The 22,707-nt window shown below is 37.1% G+C and overlaps 3 protein-coding genes across 7 annotated transcripts in view; 1 reads left to right on the top strand and 2 right to left on the bottom strand.

The window, feature by feature from the left end:
- LOC107697951 (F-box only protein 25-like) overlaps positions 1–7,958 on the bottom strand; it is a 13,496-nt gene extending 5,538 nt beyond the window's left edge. For 2 of the 4 annotated variants that reach the window (XM_016498838.1, XM_016498839.1), the window contains exons 1-9: positions 7,508–7,667; positions 6,764–6,914; positions 5,877–5,977; positions 4,490–4,539; positions 4,246–4,338; positions 4,039–4,132; positions 3,731–3,915; positions 2,090–2,272; positions 1,624–1,767 (exon numbers count right to left, since the gene is read on the bottom strand). In XM_016498838.1, the coding sequence (XP_016354324.1) occupies positions 1,624–1,767; positions 2,090–2,272; positions 3,731–3,915; positions 4,039–4,132; positions 4,246–4,338; positions 4,490–4,539; positions 5,877–5,977; positions 6,764–6,914; positions 7,508–7,532 (1,026 nt within the window). In that variant the 5' untranslated portion in view covers positions 7,533–7,667. The other 2 variants (XM_016498840.1, XM_016498841.1) reach the window with 2 other exon arrangements.
- A 2,799-nt stretch (positions 7,959–10,757) lies between these two features.
- Positions 10,758–11,735, bottom strand: LOC107697839 (protein FAM110C-like). Its single transcript, XM_016498689.1, has one exon. It carries the CDS (start codon positions 11,733–11,735, stop codon positions 10,758–10,760), a length of 978 nt encoding a protein of 325 aa, XP_016354175.1.
- Positions 11,736–19,269: 7,534 nt separating this feature from the next.
- acp1 (acid phosphatase 1) overlaps positions 19,270–22,707 on the top strand; it is a 14,382-nt gene continuing 10,944 nt past the window's right edge. Inside the window, exons 1-3 of one of the 2 annotated variants that reach the window (XM_016498836.1) lie at positions 19,270–19,386; positions 20,459–20,532; positions 21,384–21,497. In XM_016498836.1, coding sequence (XP_016354322.1) covers positions 19,344–19,386; positions 20,459–20,532; positions 21,384–21,497 — 231 coding nt within the window. In that variant the 5' untranslated portion in view covers positions 19,270–19,343. Of the gene's footprint in view, positions 19,387–20,458; positions 20,533–21,209; positions 21,324–21,383; positions 21,498–22,707 lie in introns of both variants that reach the window. The other variant, XM_016498837.1, reaches the window with a different exon arrangement.

The raw sequence follows: 22,707 nt of genomic DNA, 5'->3' as shown, positions 1-22,707 counted from the left end.
CAACAGTGAGCGCAAGCTAGATTAAATTGATTATTACGTTTTGAATATGGATATTTTTCTTACAAAAACACATCGATTAACTACAGGAGGCCTTTGTTCACCCCCCGGAGCTGTGTGAGACACTTTTTTTATTATGAATGGATGCGCTTTATTTAATTAAATGTAACACCTGCTGACTGCCATTAAACAGCTTGGAAGATCAAAGACAATTTTTAATATAACTCCGAATGGATTCATCTGAAAGAAGAAAGTCATACACACCTAGGATGGCTTGAGGGTGAGTGAATCATGGGCTAATTTTCATTTTTGGGTGAACTATCCCTTTAAGTCACTTAAAATTAACTTCTTGTTTATTGAACTGTTCATCAAATCAATATCACATTTGCAATCGTGCTGATGTTTGGAGAAAAAACGTCACTCTTCGTGTGATATTAACTATGTCAGATGATATAAATATAAAAGACATAAAAGTTATACAGGGGCATTTTTGCCCACTTATCTTGAATTTTGGGGGAAATGTAAATGTATTTTAATAGACTAAATCTTGCAGTGAAAGCGTGGACTCTAAATGTGGTCTAACCTACATCACGTAGTGTATGTGTGCACTCTCTGGGTGTGTTTTTGTTTGGTTTTTGCAATATACTCGATAGTGTCAAATCGCATATAGTTTTAACAACAATTACGATATTATTGTATATGATATATATCGCACACCCCTACCCGAAACTGTTGAAATTAAACTTTTTCCAAGTGAAATTAGGTATGTTTGTTATAACTATAACTATAAATTTCAACTTCTATCATTTATGTGAATGAATTTTCATTTTTAGGTGAACTATTCCTTTTAAAACACTACTGTTCAACAATGTGGGATCAGCAAAAATACTTTCTTTAATAAATTAATACTTTTTTCAACAAAAATGCATTAAATTGATCAAGTGACAGTAAAGACATTTATAATGTTACAAAAGATTACTGTTTCTAATAAAAACATTTTTTTTAAACTTTCTATTCGTCAAAGAATCCTAAAAAATGTTTCACGGTTTAAATAAAACTACTAAGCAGGGCTACTGTTTTCAACATTGATAATGTTTCTTAAACAGCAAATCAGCCTATCAAAATGATTTCTGAAGGATCATGTGACACTGAAAAATAGAGTAATGTTGCTGTTGAAAATATATTAAAACAATTATTTTAATTTTAAAAATTATTTCAAACACTGCTCAATATTACTTTGTGGGCCTTTGTGAGCTTAGGAGATTTTAAAAAAAATATTTAACAAATCTTACTGACCCCAAGCATTTTAACGGAGGAGTATATGCTAATACTGGTCGCCTATTAAGATCATTGGAACAAACTGATGCTTGTCTATCGATAATTGTGTCTATAATGAGTTCCTAACCACAAACTGCAATTATAGAAGATCTTTCCACACAAACAAAAAAACAGCATGTACGGGTAGTTTGTTTAGTAGCAATCAAGTGTGGCACATACTGTACTGGGCTTCAACATTAGAAACGTTTGAGAAAAGCACTTAATTCTAAATAGTAACAAAATCCCGAGGGATGTTGTACAGTTTATTCACAGACCAGCATGTTTGACATTTAAAAAGGGATTTCTTACATTCCAGAAGAGGATGCTACAGTGCCTGCAGAACTGCAGAGTGTCTCCGTACTGTTCTTTCACAGGGTAGTATTTCTGAAGTGTGAAAAACATCAGCTTCCAGTCCACATGGCCCTTCTCTGACAGAATCAAGTGCCTGCAGAACTGAACACACACAGGGAGCTCTGTGAGGAACAGAGGCCTCTCTCACACGCTTGTGTGCATGACTGCCGTCTTGTGGCCAAATTAACTGACTGACCCAACTTTCAGCAATTTTGAATCTCCAAAAAGACTCAAATTAAAGAATCTCAGATAAAACCTCATTCACAAGTGCTTAAAACAAACAATATTATCTGGGCAATTCTTTAATTAGGAGCACCTTTGACTACTTCAAATCTTGAAAAGAATGAAATATTGATAATAGTATGTATGAATTTGTGTGTGATGGTAATGACGTTTATGACTGACTTAAATTCTTATTCCTCACCTGTTTCTCGGCGAAATGAAACTGGCACAGTTTCTTCCACAGTTGCCGGTCCTCACTGAGCATGTGCAGTGTTGGTGTGGTTTGTCCCAGACTGATGATGTCACAGGCATCACTAAACTTGAACAGGATGTTGTTTTGCATGTGCAAAGGAAGGTCACTCAGTGTCATGCCATTTGAAACTTGCTGCAACAAGACATATTTAGCATTATATAAATATAAAGAGAAGATTGTTGGCTACTACAATCACAAGAAATACAAGACTCAACAGCTGACTTTGGTCCTAAAAGTTAATCAATCAGACAGCAGAGCTGATTAATTTGTTAGATAAGCACAGCATCTCTAGAACAACATAAAGACTTTTAGTTCTTACTGTCACATATGGAAGCCTATGGAGACCACTGATTATTCTTTTTCTGCATTTTTATGATACTTAGTAATATGGCTTTAATATTAAAATGCATATTTTTAAATATATTTATTTGTATTAATTATTTATTATTATTTGTATTCATTAATTATTTATTATTTAGTAATGCTTCATTATTAATTAGCTTATTGATTTATCATTCAATTAAGGTTATTATTTACTATTTTGTATTAATTATATATTATGTAATAACATTTAATTATTTATATAATAAATGTATACTGTAATAGGTCTGGGTGGATTATTGAGTTTGTACAATGTATCAATATATTCTTTATAAGCAATATTGTATGAGGCAATACAGACTATATAGATATACAGTAGTTTGATACGAGTGCATCTGAAGCTGCTGCACGGGAAAGCACATAATACAATTTGTCCTAAACATCAGACATGCTTTATATTAAAGGTCCCCTGAAATGCTTAGAAAAACGCAGCGTTACTCTATGTGTTGACGTCATTTTAACTAGCTGAAATACGATGTGACGTCGGAAGTGACGAACTGCAAGCTTTGAATGCTTATATCTTCTAAATGCGAATTTTGTCACTGTTTTGGAGCACACTGCCTTATAGATAACCGTAAGACTAACATTGATACTAACACCCAAAAAACTTTAATTTTGATTTCATGGGGTCTTTAAGAACTTTTAAAAAACTTGTAAGATATAGTTAACACGTATAGTTTAAAGCGGATGTAAAGTGATTTTAACCCCTCTTTTGCTCATGATAGCCCATAGTCTACATGGTTACTTTCACTATATTTGTTTTCATGGCCTTTAATATAAAAATCGTTTCATTGGACAACATTGGGAAGTAAGCAAGTAAGTACATAAATAAATACAAATTAAATAATATGTATATTTTTTTATCCAAATACAAAAATGTATAAAATACCGAGATATATGCCGTATATCGCAATTCAGCCAAAAAATACTGAGATATGATTTTTTTTTGCCATATCGCCCAGCCCTATACTGTAACAAATTTAACATAAAAATTTAAAATGCTACGATATACAATAATAATATAATCATATTATTTAATAATCATCCCACTACTCACAACTAGATGTGGGCTGACTGGCCTGTGCATTTATACAAATAATTGTTTTGTTTTTTTGGTGCTTTAAAGGGGGTTAGATAACTCTTTCAATAAACCCACTGACCAACTGATTTTCGCTTATGCTTAACCCATGAGACTGTGAAAAAGACTACCTTTGGAATTTGCAAATTGTTGAGCTGCTGCTGCCAGTTTAAGATGGTTTCTAAACGGCAGACCCAAATGTTGATGTTGCCAATCAGCACACACTTCCCAACTTCTCGGATGAGGATGCAGAGAGTGGAGCTTAGATCATTCAGCAACGCCTTGATCAGACGTGGATTATGATGGTCATCCAGAACTGTGCGATTAAAGAAACAAACAAATATGCATATATATTTGTATATGCACATATATTGGGACAATATGTCTTCCGCATTTTCTATGTAACTGGATAAAGTCAGAGAAAAAGAAGTCAGCTCACCTTTTCTCACAATCTTTTCCAGGACATTGAAATAGTTTTTCTGAGCAGCTCCACTCAAAGACGTCAGCTGGGACTTGGCAATCAACTGCAGAAGCTAAGAGAAGTAAACAGAGTAGATAAAGTGAGAGAGGATACAGAAGCCGAGTAAGTAAATCAAATGGAGAGAGGTATTCTAGCAATTGTTCAGAAGAGAACAGAACATCTTACTTTGATCACATAGTTGAATCGCCGCACATCCTGAATGGCGCTGGAAAAATCCAGACGATTGAAGGCCTCGCCAAGTGTACAGTACCCATGCCTCTGCAACAACAAACACACGGTTCGCATTTGACAAAGGTTAGAAAAGACTACCGATGGAAGAACTGTGAAATATAAACAATGACATCAAATATTCTATGACTCATGTTGTTTGTTTGCTAAGACGAAGATGCTATGACATAATTTATCTCACCTCTCGCGTACTCTCCTTCTGAACGTAGATCCACCTCTCCTGGAAAAAAACTGAGAAAAAGAATAAGATATATTTCATCTATATACTATATTATATACACATTATATAAATTCTGTCACTATTTACTCACCCACATGATGTTCCAAACTTGTATGGCATTCTCTCTTCTGTGGAACATAAAAGAAGATATTTTAAAAAATTGTGGTAACCAAACCATTTCCGTTCCCACTGACTTCCATTTTATGGACAAAAAATATAATAGAAATCAATGAGAACTGAAACTGTTTGGTTATCAAATTTCCTTCAAAATATGTTCTTTTGTGTTCCACAGAAGAAAGAAATGCATAGAGGTTTGGAACAACTTGAGGATGAGTAAAAGAATTTCCAACTGCTGAGGTTTATATGTGCATTTATATGTGATTGGCTAAGATGTTAAAAAAGACAGTAAATTAGTAATCATTACACAGCTCTCTAGAAAACCTGATTCTGATTGGTCAATTGTAGCATTCTATGGTCATATATTTTTGTATAACTGCTAAACTGTATAATCAGAATCAGAATCAGAATGAGCTTTATTGCCAGGTATGTTTACACATACGAGGAATTTGTTTCGTGACAGAAGCTTCCACAGTGTAACAGAATGACAGTGACAGAACAAAAAACACAGATAATAACTTCCGAATGTCCAGCAATTCGTCTCTGGTGAAACTGATTGCAGGGATATAACTAAAGACAGGACAAACTAACAAAAACATAAAAACAACTGCGGAGCACACCACGGAGGCAGCCATCAGTGTCGGCGCCATCTTACCTTTTTTCTATTGTCTTTTTCTATTTTCTATTTCAATGGCCTATTGTCCAAAGAAACTCTAGTTTACGTTTCAATTTGAGATTATTGTTGTGATAATTAAGTGTGATGTAAGCAAGCATAATGTAAAAATACTTAATAATGAGTAATTATTGCACACCTCTGGAAAAAATAATTGTGTAATAACCACTAAACTGTATAATGCCCCCCCCCAAAAAAAACCTGTATGATTGTTAAAAAAAAAAAGACATCTCACTATTAAAACTGAGATCATTGCTGTGCTGCTTTGAAACGATCAGGGTTTTTTTATAAAGCACTACATAATTAAATCTGATTACACTTGTCATTTGGCATGATGTAAAAAAAAAAAACATATTAAATGATTAATAATTTCACAGTTCTAATGAAAAAATTATTCGGAATGGCCAACTGTAGCATTCTGTGGTCTTGTATTTTTATAAAATGACCGCTAAACAACATAACTGCCTGTTGTCCCAAAAAACTCTAATTTACCGTGAAATTTGAGATCATTGTTGTGATAATAAAGTGTGATGTAATAACATATTATAGATTTTTTACACTGTGACTTAGTGTTGTTGTTGAAGAAGTCCTTTTTTCTCTTCTTGGCAGCTACTTCACAGACATCTCCCACGTAGATGTTCTCCTTGTCATTGTCCAATCTGGAGAGTTAATAAGTTAAAGTTAACTATGACTATACCAAAATACGCTTTAGACAATACATTTCCATTTAAGAATCCTATTCAGAGCGACCTACAAAAAGTACATGATCATGTGATAAACAGATTGCAAGCATGCAATTTAGACTTATCTTCTAGGAGCACTAACTTGTACACATAACTTGACACATAATGCAATAAAACATCAAACCAATGCAAGGTCTTTTTAATTATTAATCCAAGTATTGCTAATTGAGTTCTGAAGATCTGAAGATGTTTTAGTTTACACAGGTGAGTGTGCAGTCTATTGTCTAATGAAATTTAACACCGAAATCACATGTGATGCAGGAGTACACTAAAACTATCCAAACACCTACTTGCGTCCTCACACAGCCAGATGGTTTCAAATGTTCACGTTTCCTCGTAGTCTATCTGATCGACCTCAGATCTGTTGTTTCCATGACAGCATGGTCAGACTAAGGTGTTTTTAGCTCAGTCAGTGTATCGTTGTCTGAATATATTCAAAAACCAGTTCATGGCTGTCTATTCTATGCTATTCCAGAAAATGACCACAGATGGTGAAAATAACAAACAGCAGTTCTAAACACGGATACCTGACTTCCCACATGCCGCATACACACTTCCATTTTAGTCTGTTCCTCAATGCTTTTCTGAGGTGGTGTAGCTTTGTGGTTAAAGATCGGAGGTGGTAACTGAAAGGTTGTAGGTTAGCTTATCACCCTAGAACTATCACTACATTACGCTGACATAATTCAAAGCATTTCTTACTCTTCCAAGGTAAGTTCATTGATATTGTCTCCCAGTTTGTGGTTCAAATATTCAAAGCGTTTCCAGCCATCCTCAGTTTTGATCCAGCTCCAGCCTGGTGATCTCCAATCTTGGCCCAAGAACGGCATGTTCTTGCACCTGCTCCAGAGATCTGAATACAAGAGACTCTTATCTCAAACCATTATAACACAGCAAAGGCTTGTCACATATGTGACCCTGGACCACAAAACCAGTCATAAGGGTAAATTTTTGAAACTGAGATTTATACATCATCTCAAAGCTGAATAAATAAGCTTTCCATTGATGTATGGTTTGTTAGGATCGGACAATATTTGGCCGAGATACAACTATTTGAAAATCTGGAATCTGAGGGTGCAAAAAAATCCAAATATCGAGAAAATCACCTTTAAAGTTGTCCAAATTAAGATCTTAGCTATGCATATTACTAATCAAAAATTAAGTTTTGATATATTTACAGTAGGAAATTTACTAAATATTTTTTTTATGGAACATGATCTTACTTAATGATTTTTGGCATAAAAAGAAAAATCAATAATTTTGACACATACAATGTATTTTTGGCTGTTGCTACAAATATACCCCAGCGACTTAAGACTGGTTTTGTGCTCCAGGGTCACATATCACATGATCAAACAATATCATCATGATCTGATCAGACAACAATAATAACAGTCATTCAAGGCTTTAAACGCCTTATTTCACAATCTTTATGTAAAACATTACCTTTGTAAAAACAAAAATGGCGCATTTTGATGTTAATTTGTAAATTGAAGATAAGCTCTTGCTTCTTGAACAACTACTGCCGATAAATTTGCTCAAATTCAAAGCCTGCCAAGAGCCTTATCTTTTTAAACATCGACAAAACACTAAAGACAGCTCAAATCTCTACCTCTATTGTTGTTTTACTTGCAAAATCGTGTATTTGTATTGATAACGGACGTATATTTAACTTTACTTACAGCGAGTCCTTTGTTATGGTGATAATTTTCTGCTTTTCTTTGAATATTGACGGAAGTAAAGTCAGAAAAGCGGACTGTAAGCCACGCCTCCCGTCGTTTGTGATTGGCCGTCGTGTTTGTATTTATTTTGTTGCTACCCGGAATTCCTCAGCTGATTGGCTCTCGGTCCTGTCGATCACTCACCGCATTTATCCCGAGCTCTCCGTCTCTGCAGCTTCTTACACGTGACACGGACGCTGCACATGTTGTCATGTTTTGCTTTTGTAATGGGGGAAGGGAAATGGAGAGAATGAACGATGGAATAAACTAACCAAGCATATTGGATCCTGCTGCATCACAAAGTAAACATTTCACTGCTTGGTTTTGGATATAAAGAATAAATAGGCTTATATGCAATCCCCTCAGCCAGCTGTGAGTACAGAGCCTTGTGAGATAAAAACCAAATTATTAGAACAAACAAATAAAGGCAATGAACAGCAGCTAGAAAATGTAAAGATTTTCATTCTTAATTTTAATGGAAGTGAATGGTTACTGTCAACTGTTTGGTTACCAACATTCTTCAAAAGTCATCTTTTGTGTTCAACAGAAGAAAGAAACTCTTATAAGTTTGGAACAAGTGGAGAGTGAGTAAATGATCAATTTTAATTTTTGCGATTTTTAATTTTAATTTTAATTAACTATCCCAAAAATTAGCCCATGATTTACTCACCCTCAAGCCATAGGTGTATATGACTTTCTTCTTTCAGATGAATCCAACCGGAGTTATATTAAAAATTAATTAAAAATGTGGATATGTTTATTACAAAAACACATTGATTCACTACAGGAGGCCTTTATTCACCCCCGGAGCCGTGTGAGGCACTTTTTGTTATGGATGGATGCACTTTATTGGACTTCTTTTGGGCTGTTGAACAGAAACAACCGCCCACTGCCATTATAAAGCTTGGAAGAGCCCGTATAATTTTTAATATAACTGCGATTGGATTCATCTGAAAGAAGAAAGTCATACATGGCTTGAGGGTGAGTAAATCATGGGCTAATTTTCATTTTTGGGTGAACTATCCCTTTAAAGCCATTACTGATATGTAGGCCTTGTGACAATTTCCAGTATGTGACATCTGACTCATATTTGTGTCACGTAAAACCACACCTAGATGAAAGTCCAAAATGAGCTGCAGGGTATTACAAGTCTTGCCATTAGTAAAGAACAACCAGTGAGACACAAAAACCATGCTAAAAGTTACATGCATGCTGTGAACATAAATACAAGCATTTGTGTACATAGCAGGTAACTTATATGTGTGTTTATTGCCAATAATGTGCCAGTAAGGCTTCTTGACTCCTGAATAATTTTGTACTGTAAAGAATGGACATCAGCATCAAATTGTTTCTTACTTCATAATTATCATAAAAGAGACAAATGCTAACAACTCATAATAAGACAGTAAAAATGAGAATGATTCTGACATGCGGCCACAGCTGGAGGCCAAAAAAGCTTGCGTTTCCAAAAAATTATTTAAAGTAGTGTAAAGGCCACGGACACTCCCTCTGCAAGATCTAACCTGCCACAGTCTGCATTTGAGAGGCCAGAGGGGTAAGTTTTTGTGTGCATGTGAAAACACTGCATACAATGGGTAAAAAAAAAAATACATGGCAGTTGCCAAATCTTCAGTCATGTGCAAATTGATGAAAATAAGCACTGAGTTCAGTTAAGTAAGATCTGTAAAACCTGAGTTTTTTTATCATTATAAATACGCATTTATGGTACGTAGGCCATTGTCTGCTTCTTGAACTATCTTGAAATACAAGAGCTATAATCCAACAGATTTACAAATTATACTAAAGTAAACCGCATACACTCTTAGATAACAGTAACAGTGCTAGAAAGGTAAGAACAATTTTTTTGACTGATACATATGATCATATTTACATAGCATTTTTGCATTGCGTGTCAGATTGTTTGACTCAACAATGCACACAATTTATCAAGTTACTTAAAATACCATTTCATATTTGCAAGGCACGTTGAGTCAGAGCAGATATGGCTAGACAGTCAGCAGTCAGTCAGAATAAACAGACAACTTTGCACTTATGTGACAGTGGCACAAATTAAATACACCCACACTGGGTGTGAATGTACTTGCTTTTTGTTCACCGCTTCTGCTGTTGTGCAACAATGGACAGAAGTGCTTGTTTGAAGCCATATCTTTCCATATCTCAGAACCAGGTGCTACCTTCTGCATTCCATAGCCTTGAATGTCATTTGTCTCTGTAAACTACACTGTATCCATAGATTCATGTGCAAAGGCAGTTTTCACATAACACAACAAAAATTAAACGCAAGGTAAATGCTATTCAAAAAAATCTGACTTTTAATATATTGCAAAATCAAGTAACATGATATCTAGGTAGATATAGTGGAATATGTAACCAGGATCAAGTACTGGCATGCAGAAATGGCTTAACCAAAATGGCTAAACAATACTGAGGTCCTAAAACCAGCAAGAGAATTAGCCATTTTTGAGCCATGGGTTCTCTTTGGCATTTCATAGGGGTTTTTAGAATGGCACTTCTGCATTTATGAGTAAAATATGGACTCTGTACAGTAGTTAGCATTCCTTTAAGAAATGTTCATGTCAACATAAATTACACACAGTACGTTGCTAACAAGCTGCTAAGTAAAAACTAAAAATACCACAGGGACATGTTTGTGCTTGACTAAACTGCTGTAGTCCTTAAATAGCAATTTGTTACAGTGGCTTTCAGGTGTGATGTATAGATGTATGTAATTTATGTTGTAGAACAAAATATTAACCACAGACCTACTCACAAATCTTAGAACACAAGAAATTGGTGAATAGTTAGTTGAATATGAAGGAAATTAACATATCAGATGTTGACTGTGTCAATAGATACATAGTAGCCTACTGAACGTTTTCAGTGCATACCTGTCAAGAAGCCGGGTCATTTTATGCGTGATACTTGCAAAAATGGCACTTTTAACATGACCCAAGTTAATCCAGATCTCGAAGCGTCTTTCCTGACTCCGCGGCATTTCTGCAACTGTAGAGCCACTTGATGATCCGAGCGTTGCGCTCGACAACTGATGACCCTTGACGCACGGTCTCCTGCAATTCCTCCTCGTGCAGGCCGTCGCTGCTCCTGGAGAACCCGTCGTGTGACGTCGAGACGCTGATGCTCAGGATTTTGGAGCTGAGGTTGTCCGAGCGCGCGGAGAACTTCTCTCTGCCCAGGGACTCGATGACGTCACCCTCGAGGCCGCAGTATTTGAAGAACGCGTCGAAGTCCGCGAAGTTTTTCGAGTAGCGCGAACTGATGTCAGAGCTGGAGCGCGCCACCCCTCTCCGGCTCTTGCGCTCCTGCTCCTGGGTTTCTGCGACTATCCTGTGAGGAGGTCCTCTCGGCAAATCGTTTGTCTCACCCGAGTGGCCGTTTGAGATGGGTACATTTACCCGAGTGGCCTCTTTCCCGCAGTCCCTGCGTGTGGCGCATTCACCACCGCGCGCCTCAGAAAACGCGTTTGTCTTGTCTTTAATAGCGAATAACGACTTTTTAATTAATCTCCTACTCCCGCCAGACGATCCTCTCAAGAGCTCACACTTCTGTCTGTATAATAAAATCGAGTCTCGTTTCTTCGAGCTGCTCCGACTCACCACATTACTATCTTCTTCAGGCGACTGTATAGCCTCAACATCAGCACGAGCGGCGTTATTAACGGAACCGTGCCCATTTGAAGACGATCGGCTGCTCACGGAGGCAGACCCGATGCTGATAACCGGTTCCTGAGTGGAACCGACCACTTGTTGGCTTTTTACATATTGAGGTTTAGTGGCTGCCAGCCTCTCCACCGCACTGACGCGTCCTTTATTCGCCTCGCTTTCTCGCTCCATCTGTCTCCTCAAAAATTCGGGCCCCTTCACAAGAATGCGCGACGCGTCCACGTCGGCCGAGCCTTGCGTTTTCTTCAACATGATGCAGTCTGAATTAGTATTTTGTGTTAAATCCACAACAGCTGTGTTGCGAAATGTGTTGAGGGGTCTGAAAGTTAGTACACAGTAGATGAGAACGCACCTGACACACACCTTTACCTGTTCATATTACTCATCTACTCCACCCACTAACAGGTCAAGGCAACGCGAGCTCTGGCACGAGGCAAAGGTAAGGAAACGTTGATTGTGACTTAACGTTTTCAGAACAGGGCTTGCAAATACTTTTAAATCTCTAAAGAATTTTTTATAAGATTTTTTTAATAAGAATTAACCCTCGTGTCATTTTCCATTCATTTTGACCCAGAGAGGATTTTATTTTCCCTGATAATGTTAACTTACTAACTTTACTCACACAAGGTATAACAACGTTCCAGGAAAATTTGGATACTTTTAGTACTTTTTTAGGATTTCTTTCCCACCTTGTTGTAATGTTCCTGGTCAAAAATGACATGCCTAAACAAATTGCTTGTAAATCTCTCATAATGTTATATTATCATTTGTAGTATCTCTTTTGTCAACTTGCTTTCTTTCAGTTAGCACAGGTTTTGTTTTTCTTTTTGAAACTGATTTTTTTGTCCATTTTTTTTTACTAAAAATACTGAGGTGCGTCAGCTCAGATCTTTGAGGCCTACAGTACAATCAATCAGTTTCAAAAAAGAAAAACAAAACCTGTGCTAATTGAAATAAAAGAAGCTGTCAAAAAGATTCAAGATTTGGTTATAATATAGCATAATGAGAGATTTACAAGCAATTTATGATCAGGAACACCAAATTAGGAGTATCAGCAAATCACAAGGGTTAAACCGTAAAGAAATTTAAGGGAGGCTGGGGGTATTGTCAAACCTTTATAATCCAGGTGTGAAATACAGTTCGTTGATATTTTGTGATAACAGATACCTTTTTAAAAGAATTTCATTCTTGACCCGATTCTTGTTTTTTTTTCTCATCATCTGTTTATGCATTGTGTGGCCTGATTCAGTCATATTTCTCCCTTAATTAAAAATGTAATGTCAAACAAAGTATAAAAAAAAGGCAAACATCTTTTGACATCTGATCTGCTAAATGTTTGTTTGTTGTATCCTTGTGCATATGGGACTATCAAAAGTGGTCATTTCATAAGTGTTATCATGTGTCTGTACTTAATAAAAAGAAGCAAAACATATGCACTACACATACAACTTAATTGGGTTACACTCCTACTCTAATTAAAACCATTCTACAGATTTAGATTAATGTCAGAGAAACATCTAGATGAATGCAGGATCTCCATGAAACCAGGAGATGGCAGCAGACATGAGGAGGTGTTGTAGTTTGTGTATGAGAGCGAGAGAGTACGGTGGCCGAGAAGTGCTAAACAAATCACAATTCTGAAAACAAAATAACAAATTTTAAACGTTCGGCAAAAGGCGGGATCGAACCCCGGTCGATCGCGTCAAAAAGCCAACGACGCGCACTTATCCATCTGCGCCACTCGCTAATGTTTTACAGCCACTTTTAACTAAATGTAAATAGCCACCCCGTATTTTATTTACATTTAGTTAAAAGTGGCTGTAAATCATCAGCTCCAGTGGGGCAGATGGATAAGCGTGTGTCGTTGGCTTTTTGCGATAGACCCGGGTTCGATCCTGCCTTTTCGGATTTGTCATTGTGTTTTCTGACTTGTTATAATGTTTTCTGAATTGTTGTTGTGCTTTCTGAATTGTTATTTTGTTTTTTAGACTTGCATTTGCGTTTGTAATTTGTTATTTTGTTTTCAGAATTGTGATTTGTTTTGCACTTCTCGGTCACCGTAAGAGAGTGCATGGTGAGCAGTTACTTCATAACATCTAATACGTTATACCTCATTTCTGATCAGTAAAATATCTTAGAATTGCTCTGGCTTTTCTCAGCCATATTCTTATCATTTTTATTTGGTGATCAATAAAATGACCAAAACAACTCTGGCCAGTAAGCATCCACTGAGAACACCCTAGCAACTACATAGCCACACATCAAAAACCACTGTAACAACCCCATATCAACACCCTGGCAAGACTTTTTCCAGACTGGATTCCTGTGGAGTGTTTGTGCATTGCGCAATGTGCAAAATGCACTAAATTGCAGACTTCATAAAGCAACTGTCCACTTAGCGTAACCCAGAATTCATTTCTTCACTCAACCCAGAGTCAGAACCAGGAATTTGTGCAGATGTAATTTATGTGTTTTAAAGTGCCTGCTGTGCAGTTAGCTGGAAATTATCCAAGGCAATAACAGTACACTAAAACCAATATATGGCTTCTCTGACCTCAGAGCTTCCAGAATTGTATGTAGATCCAGACGAGATATAGGGTGAGACTCATTATCATGTCAGTCTGGTCATGCGAACATCTTTAAACCTTTAGCATTCTGCATCACTTATACATCGCTAAATAACTATAATTGTATACAGATTGTATCAACACACTTATATTGGTATTGAACAGTAAGCCCAATCCAAATCCTGAAGGCCACAATGAGCTTTTCTCCAAAATTCAGAGCCCTCTTCATCGCATGTGAATTATAACATGTGAAACCACAGCATGACAAATTACAACCAAAACCATGACCTTCCATTACCTTGTTTACACATCTCACAAAGCAAATGGTTGTGATATGTCCATTCCAAACCTTAGAATGATCACTCAAAGTCTTTCTGAACAAATATATGAGTGATTCCAGACATGATCTCTGATAGGAAACAGCAATCCGATTGCATGACCTTCAAGGTTAATCATTTAGGTCTGTAGTGAGGTATGATTATGTCAGCCTCAACACACAACCTCTACTAGATTGGCAAGGGTATTTAGGTCTTGAATAATGCATCACTGATGTCCACAGGACCAAATGATCATCTTTTTTTAAAGACCTTGGTAGAGTTTACTGAAGATTTAAAGGAATAGTTCATCTAAAATGAAAATTATCTGATAATGCATTCACCCTCAGGCATTCCAAGATGTAGATTAGTTTGTTTCTTTATCTGAACAGATTTGGAGAAATTGATCATTACATTACTTGCTCACCATTGGATCCTCTGCAGTGAATGGGTGCCGTCAGAATGAGAGTCCCAACAGCTGATAAAAACATCACAGTAATCCACAAGTAATCCACACCTCTTCAGTCCATCAATAAATGTCTTGTGAAGTGATAATATGTGTTTGTAAGAAACAAATCCATCATTAAGGCATTTTAACATTAAAGTGTCACTTCTGAGTACATAATCTATAATAACATTTCCTCCAGTGAAAAAGTCCATTCCCTGTTGTCTTCTCACATCAAAATTCACCGACATATTTGTTTAGAACTGTTTTGAACTGTTTTCGCTTGTAAACAGTGCTTGATCTGTGAATATTTCTCTACTGATTCAGACGAGATGACATTTTCACTGAAGAAAGAAATATTGTATATAGAGTACTCATATTTTAGCTGGAAGCAACAGTTTGAAGATAAAGCTGTCTTAATGTTGGATTTGTTTATTAAAAATACCCCACTAATGGAGTATTTATGTTTTTATCAGCTGTTTGGACTCTCATTCTGACGGCACCCATTCACTGCAGGGGATTCATTGGTGAACAAGTGATGTAATGATACATTTCTCCAAATCTGTTACGATGAAAAAACAAACTCATCTACATCTTGAATGGCCTGAGGGTGAGTCAATTCTCGGATGAGTTTTCGGATGAACTATTCCTTTAAGAAAAGTTCAAATTCGGAAACAAGTTTAACATTCACTCAAATCTGAATGGTATTTTCTGCAAACAGCATATTGTGTCAGTATGCAAGGCTAAGGATGTTAATGTGAAGACATAATTAATGAAAGTTCCAAGATTTGCTCATTACCAAGAAGATTTGTGTGCTGAGCAGCTGCAAACCAGCTGAATTTCAGTTTGTGAATACAGCATGTATGAGCTGCACAGATCAAGTCGTATAGATCAATATCTGTTGTGTTGCATAATCCAGTCAGTCAAAACCAATAGAATGACTATGTCAATGAATATCGGTTTTGTTGTTGTACAGAGAAGCTATTCTGGATCTCTCAGTAAGTTGGATTCATACATCACCTCCCTTAAAGTTTGGCAATGCTTTAGTCACTGACCCTGGAATATGGTTTTCATTATATCTCTAACTGGTCATTCTCTTTGACAGGTTATGCATCAACGCCAAAACAGGAAAGCTGACAAACCTATTAGTATCTCTAGAGTGGAATTATTTACCTACAAATACTGTAATTTATCTATGGAAATCACCAGATTTTTAACATGCATAGGAATCCCTTTGTGCCATACTCTAGTCTTCAGTGTCAAATTATCCTTCAGAAATCATTCTAATATTCAAGCCCCTGCCCCTTTAATTGCCAGTGCTAAAGTGAATTTTCTGTCCTATCGAGGTGCCCCTAGAACAGTGGTTCCCAACCCTGGTCCTGGAGGCACCCCAACACTGCACGTTTTGCATGTCTCCTTAATCAAACACACCTGATTCAGATCATCAGCTCATTAGTAGAGCCTTCAAGTCAAGCTCAAACCGGTGTGCACCGTTTTGCTACGGTTTCCGGTTTGAACGACATGTTTCCTGGAAACGGTGTGCAACGGGGTTTGAGATGCGTTTTCTCTTGTTTGGTGGGTGTGTCAAACATGTCAGCCCAATCAGCAGCAACATGTATGTAAACCACGCGGTATTAAAGAGACAGCTCGCACAATGTAATTAACATCCAAATAAATTCACAAGAGCAAGTATATTGTTTGCACATGTTTATTTGCATTAAAGGCAAAATAACTGAAATAATAAGAGCACATGTATAGATCTGGAACTTCTTTAAGTCTGTCTAAATATAATTTAGTAATTGCAATGTATTCTATTGTGTGCTAAATACTGATTAATGTTACATAAAAATACCATACATATTTATATATTTTGCTATTGTATTATGGAGTGACACGTTAATAATCTTTTCTATACCCCTCTGATTATATAATGGTAAATGTTACAATATCATAGCACAACAACAGTGATCAGCAATAATGATAAGCCTAATACTCACAATAAAAATAATAAGGTCATATAGATCATAACACAGTCTTAAGAAGTAGATTATCCTTCACCTGAAATGTTTGACTTTTCATCCTGAAATGCGAGGCAAATGTTGGATCACAATAATTAGGAACCACAGTTTCCACAAATCCCTTCATTTGATTGGGATTTTCTCTTTTATTCTGGATGGCAAGGGCAATGACTGTACCATCGAGCGTATGTTGCAGTATTAAACACATATTTATACCGATTTCATCGGGCTCTGAAAATTCTTCAAAAAGAACACAAAGAATGGCCTTCTCAGCTGCCATAGTTGCAACTCTTGCGTCATCAGAACAGTAGGGCAGTGACTGTACCATCGAGCGTATTTTGCAGTATTAAACACGTATTTATACCGATTTCATCAGGCTCCGAAAATCAGAGAGCGGCATCAGAACAGGGTGTTCAACGCACCACCGTTTCCGTTTAAAAAACGTTTTGCACCGTTTTTTGTCGGGGCTGAACGCAGCCCTGAAATTGGTGCATCAGAGAAAGGAGACATGCAAAATGTGCAGTGTTGGGGTGCCTCCAGGACCAGGGTTGGGAAACACTGCCCTAGAACACGATTTCTACTGAGGGTGATCCCACCTGCCCTGAGAACGTGATTTCCTCCCCTGCCCCTGTGGAGGTCTGTGCAGGCCACTGACACTGAAGTATAATCTGGTTTCATAACAGAGCAAGTATGGCTAAGCAGGCCGGGCAGAAGACTGAATAATACTGCAATCTAAACTTGTTCTAAATATGGTCTGGAAAACAGGACTTTCCCACAACCTGACCACTTAGATCTGTATATGCCAGGGTTCCTCAGATCTTGCCCTGGAGGTCCAATGCGCTGCAGAGTTTAGCTCCAACCCTGATCAAACTCACCTACCTGTGATTTTCTAATGATCCTGAAGACACTGATTAGTATGCTCAGGTGTGTTTGATTAGGGTTAGAGCTAAACTCTGCAGGAAAGTGGATCTCGTGGGCCAGATTTGAGGATCCCTGGTATATGCTATTGTGCTCTTTAAGGGGATAGTGATACCAATAATAGAATCGGGACAGATTAGGCTTATGAAAGCCTGAAAAAACATCAGAGAAAAGTTTCTTAGTCATTACTGTGTAGCTTACTGGCAAAACATAATATGAAACCTTTACTTGAAGATGGGCTCTGGATCCTCTATGTCAGTGGTTCCCAATCCTGGTCCTGGAGAACCCCCAACACTGCACATTTTAGATGTCTCCCTATTCAAACACACCTGATTTAACTCATCGGCTCATTAGTGAAGACTCCAAGACCTCAAATGTGAGTGTCAGATAAGAGAGACACCAAAAACATGCAGTTTATCTGCCACATTAGATGCAGTGTATGTGCTGCCTTCACAATTTGTGCAGTATTGTTCATTACTGACATTTAATTAACTCAAAAATGTTAAATGCTTGAATCAATATGATTATTTTGTTAATCTGTTATTGTTAAGTTCTTGCTAGATGCGTGACTCATCACAGCTTCACCACCGCAATGGTGTTCCGTGTGATAAACACTGATCTATATGATCTCTATTATAGGCTAGATCAGTGGTGATAAACTAACTGCTTACTAAAACCAAGGCTGACCTCACTGTATAGTATTCTGTTTGCACCTATATCTTTATTTGTGCATCTTTGAGGTAGCTACATGATTGTTAGTTAATAATCGGGGATGTTGTGCTTATCTAGGACGCGCTTTAACGACGCATTTGTAATGTGCATCTTTATCCTTATTTTTAATCTTTATTGTTAAACATTATTGATAAGAAATGTGATTTATATATGTAAAATGTGTATAGGCTAATTTAATTTACTGATGTTATACAGTGTTGTAATCTTTTTCTACATTTCTTTGTAGGAAACACACACACACACATAAACACTCTTTTCAAACAGCTCCCCAAGCTTGTAAATCACATGACAGTCATGGCATATCCTACATGACTAATAAAAACCACAAACAAATTATATATAATTTTATTTCAAATAAAAGGAAAATAAAGTGAGTTAAATGAATCCAAACAGCTCTAACATATTTTAGAATAGTTCTCTGCATCCTTCTGAAGGCGCTCCGCCTGTTTGCGGTGTTGATCGCTTTGACCATTTAAACGTTAATTACACAAACAAAATGTTTAGCGTAATCTTTGGGGAAAAAATCAACAGTGATTGATTAGCCTATATTTATTTATTGTAGACGTTATTACTAAGCGAAGCAAAATGTGCTGAAATATCCACAACATGATGCGCATCAAAGTTGCGTTCGTTACTATAGCAACAGTAGATTCACGACGCGTGTTTAAAAAGATCAATCATTGAAAAAAAAAAAAAAAAATTTGTTATGTCGAGATCACGAGAAAACAAGAAAGAACAATAATCATAATCCATGGCATTTTAGGACTTCTGTAGGCTACCAATCTGGCTAATCTTGATGAATTTGGAACAGGCGGTAACTTGGACAACCCTCAGCGGTGGCGCGGGGACCTTTAATAGTGACCAATATGGCGACTCCCAGTGGAAGGTCGGTGTTGTTCGTGTGCTTGGGTAAGAAAGTTTATACAATATTGCCAGACCTTCTTTGATTTGATGTGTGTTAAGGCAACATTGCGGCCGGAGAAAACGGTCAAATTATCATCACTGTTTCAGTCAATGATCACTGTTTCACCGGCCTCATTCAGTGAAATACAAATCTGTCATCGTGAGCTCACATACTGGCAGATTGCAAACACACGCGTATCTCACATATCTCATCCAGTCATACATCAACGAGCACATCGCGTTAATATTGGCGCTAGAGCCTAGTAGCATAACCTATATGTATATGTTTTTCATCATTGATCACCCATATGTTAATTTTCTAAGCACTAGTTTGGCCTTTTTCTACTTGCCTCAGTTGAGTCATGCTGCTGAACACAAACGAACCCCGTTTAGTGAGCTTTCTTATTTTCATAATGCCATTCGGATACGTTTTGATATTCCCGCTGCAGTTTGCATAAGATGTTATGCTTTATAGTCTGTGGATTTGTTTTTGTTTTGTTGTTTTCAGCATATAATAAAACAACAAAACCATATTCGTATGCTTGTGTAAAATGTATAAGTAAAGTTTTTTTTTGTGTGTGTGTGTGTGAAGAAAACAGTACTTTCATTCAGTAAGGATGTGTTAAAATTTATCAAAATTGACAGTAAAGTTGTTTACTGTGGAAAAAAAACCTTAAATTTACATGTTCTTTTCAATTTTGTATTCAGCGAAGGATCATGGGGAAAAAATGTATCACAGTTTCTAAAAAAAATTTAAGCAGCACAACTGTTTTCAACATTGATAATAAGAAATCTTACTTGCGCATACTAATGGTGGTGTATATATACATTTACAAAATGTATGAAGCAAACAAGGAAAAATAAGTCTATAGTAAGATCAGTCTTAAAATATACAGATCTAGTGTGCTTTGCTATGCTGTTTGTCAAGTTAACATAATGCTTGATTTTCTATATGGCAAAAAAAAAGTGATATTGTGTATATGTTTGTGCATATGGCATTTACTCAGAATAATTAGATCACATATAATCCTTGCCTACTAAAATAATACATTTCTTCTTCCCTTTCATCAATACCCAGGGAATATCTGCAGATCCCCGATCGCTGAGGCTGTTTTCCAGAAAATGGCCACAGACAATGGGGTGGTGGACAAGGTAAGTCGCTGCATGTGGTGGTGCTTTTACTGAATGAGCCGAGGTATAAATCAATATGTGCTTCTGGCTTACTAAGACTCACAACTAATCGCATGTGCTTTAGTGAACTGATTGTGACAATGCATCATCTTCTGGATGAAAGTTATTGGCTGGTCTTGAAGTTTGTTAATATTAAGTGATCTAGCAGGTATGTAACAAAGCGACATCTGCACTCCAGAGCTAAAGCACTTCATAAATATTTTGAGGTACTTTTAGCCTCGCACCTCATGTACGCTTTGGTTGCAAGTATCATGATCATTCTTATTTTCCAGGTACGCTTGCTCTTGTGGAGATTTGACTTTATTTCTAAGGTTGCACAAGAGACAAACATGAAATCATAAAAAAAAATTGCTGTTTAAAATGTTTGACAAGGAGAATAAGAGTCAAAGCCTCATGAGGCAAAATACAAAGAACCGGTGTCAGATTCATTCCAGCCTCAAAGTTTAAGGCCAGAAATATTCAAATATGAAGACTTGGCCACCACGGTCCCATTGAACATGCTTAACTTGCATTTTTGCAGCAGTAACAAACCGCTATATGGTAACATAGTTCTTCAAAAAATTCAGTTTGTGTGTGTTTATACATATTTATGTGTATTGCTGTTATCATCATAATGCCTTATGTGTGTGTGTCTTCAGTGGAGAATAGACAGTGCCGCCACATCCACCTATGAGATCGGAAACCCCCCGGATCACCGCGGTCAGGCCTGCATGAAGCGACACGCCGTGTCTATGAGGCATGTGGCGCGGCAGGTACGGTGGGGTCCTAATTAGCACTCAAAGCTAGAACCGTGTTCTCTGTGTGTGTTACAGTGGGTTATAGACTCTGGTGCCACCTCAGATTGGAATACTGGCAGCTCTCCTGATGCCTGTGGTCTGGCCTGCCTCAGGAAACATGTCATAGAGACAGATCACAGGGCACGACAGGTACTGCAGATGTGGGATTTTGTGTGTACATGTGTTATAGAATGAGTGCAAGAAGCTTTCAGCAAAGTAGACGACATTTATCATAATACCACTCATATGGAAACCTCAAATGTACACAACTGAAGCCAATTTTGGCAGGAGAGCTTATGTTAGCATTATCTAATCACAATTTACAGCCAAAGGCACTTCATCTTTGTCACACACCATAGATTTTTTTTTTTTCCCGTATTTTTAAATTCTTGCTTATAAATTGATTTTGACAGGCATCCACTGCCTATCTGCTGTTGACCCCTCTTCTCCATCTCCCTCTGTGCCATTTTTCATCTTTCTTGTACATTTCCTGAGGAAAATTCTCCACAGAGTTTGTTGTTTGAATTGGCTTCCAAGTAGTGTTTGGACGGTATTTTGATAAAAAAACAGTTGCTCCGTAATGTATCATCAACATATCCTTCATAGCACATACATAAATCATAAAGACATCTTTTTAAGAGAAAACTTTCTTTCCAGGGAAACAATACTGGTGCTGCTACTGGGCAGAAAACGCAACTGTCCCACAAACAAACACACAATCTCGCTTGATAAAAGACTTCAGCTGCTCATCATTGTATTATATTATTGTATTGTACTATATTATATTATATAGTTTCAAAAACAGTCAGAATGGTAAAAAAATTTGATTATAATGATAAAGAAAGCAATAGCACTCATACAGCTTGTCTAAAAAGATTGTTTTATGAAGTAAATAACCTGTTTTACCACACCACTTATTTGGCCATTTTCATCATTTTTTTGTTCCTGGCTTTTTTTTTTTTTAAAGGGGTCATATGATGCGATTTCAAGTTTTCCTTTCTCTTTGGAGTGTTACAAGCTGTTCGTGAATAGATAAGATCCCTAAAGTTGCAAAGACTAAAGTCTCAAACCCAAAGAGATATTCTTTATAAAAGTTAAGACTGGTTCACGCCCTCCTAAAACGCCTCGTTTAAACACGTCCCCACATGTCTACGTCACTGTGTGGGAAGATTTGCATAACGCCGCCCAAATGTTCACGCAAAGAAAGAAGGCGTAACTTTATTGTTGCTGCCACTGCCATGCTGTGAAGACGCTGTGTGTTTCGTTGCGAAAGCGAAAATTCTTTGTTTGGCCTTCCAAAAGAGGACACAAGTAGAAATCAGTGGTTAAGTTGTATTTACAACACTGTTCCAGAACAGTT

Source organism: Sinocyclocheilus anshuiensis, unplaced genomic scaffold, assembly GCF_001515605.1.
Source record: "Sinocyclocheilus anshuiensis isolate Anshui unplaced genomic scaffold, SAMN03320099.WGS_v1.1 scaffold78, whole genome shotgun sequence".
Taxonomy (NCBI): Eukaryota; Metazoa; Chordata; class Actinopteri; order Cypriniformes; family Cyprinidae; genus Sinocyclocheilus; species Sinocyclocheilus anshuiensis.
This window is presented reverse-complemented; position numbering and strand designations above follow the sequence as displayed.

What these genes read in the sequence shown, in the direction of transcription:
- LOC107697839 (XM_016498689.1), bottom strand. Translation starts at nt 11,735, where the DNA reads ATGTTGAAGAAAACGCAAGGCTCGGCCGACGTGGACGCGTCGCGCATT.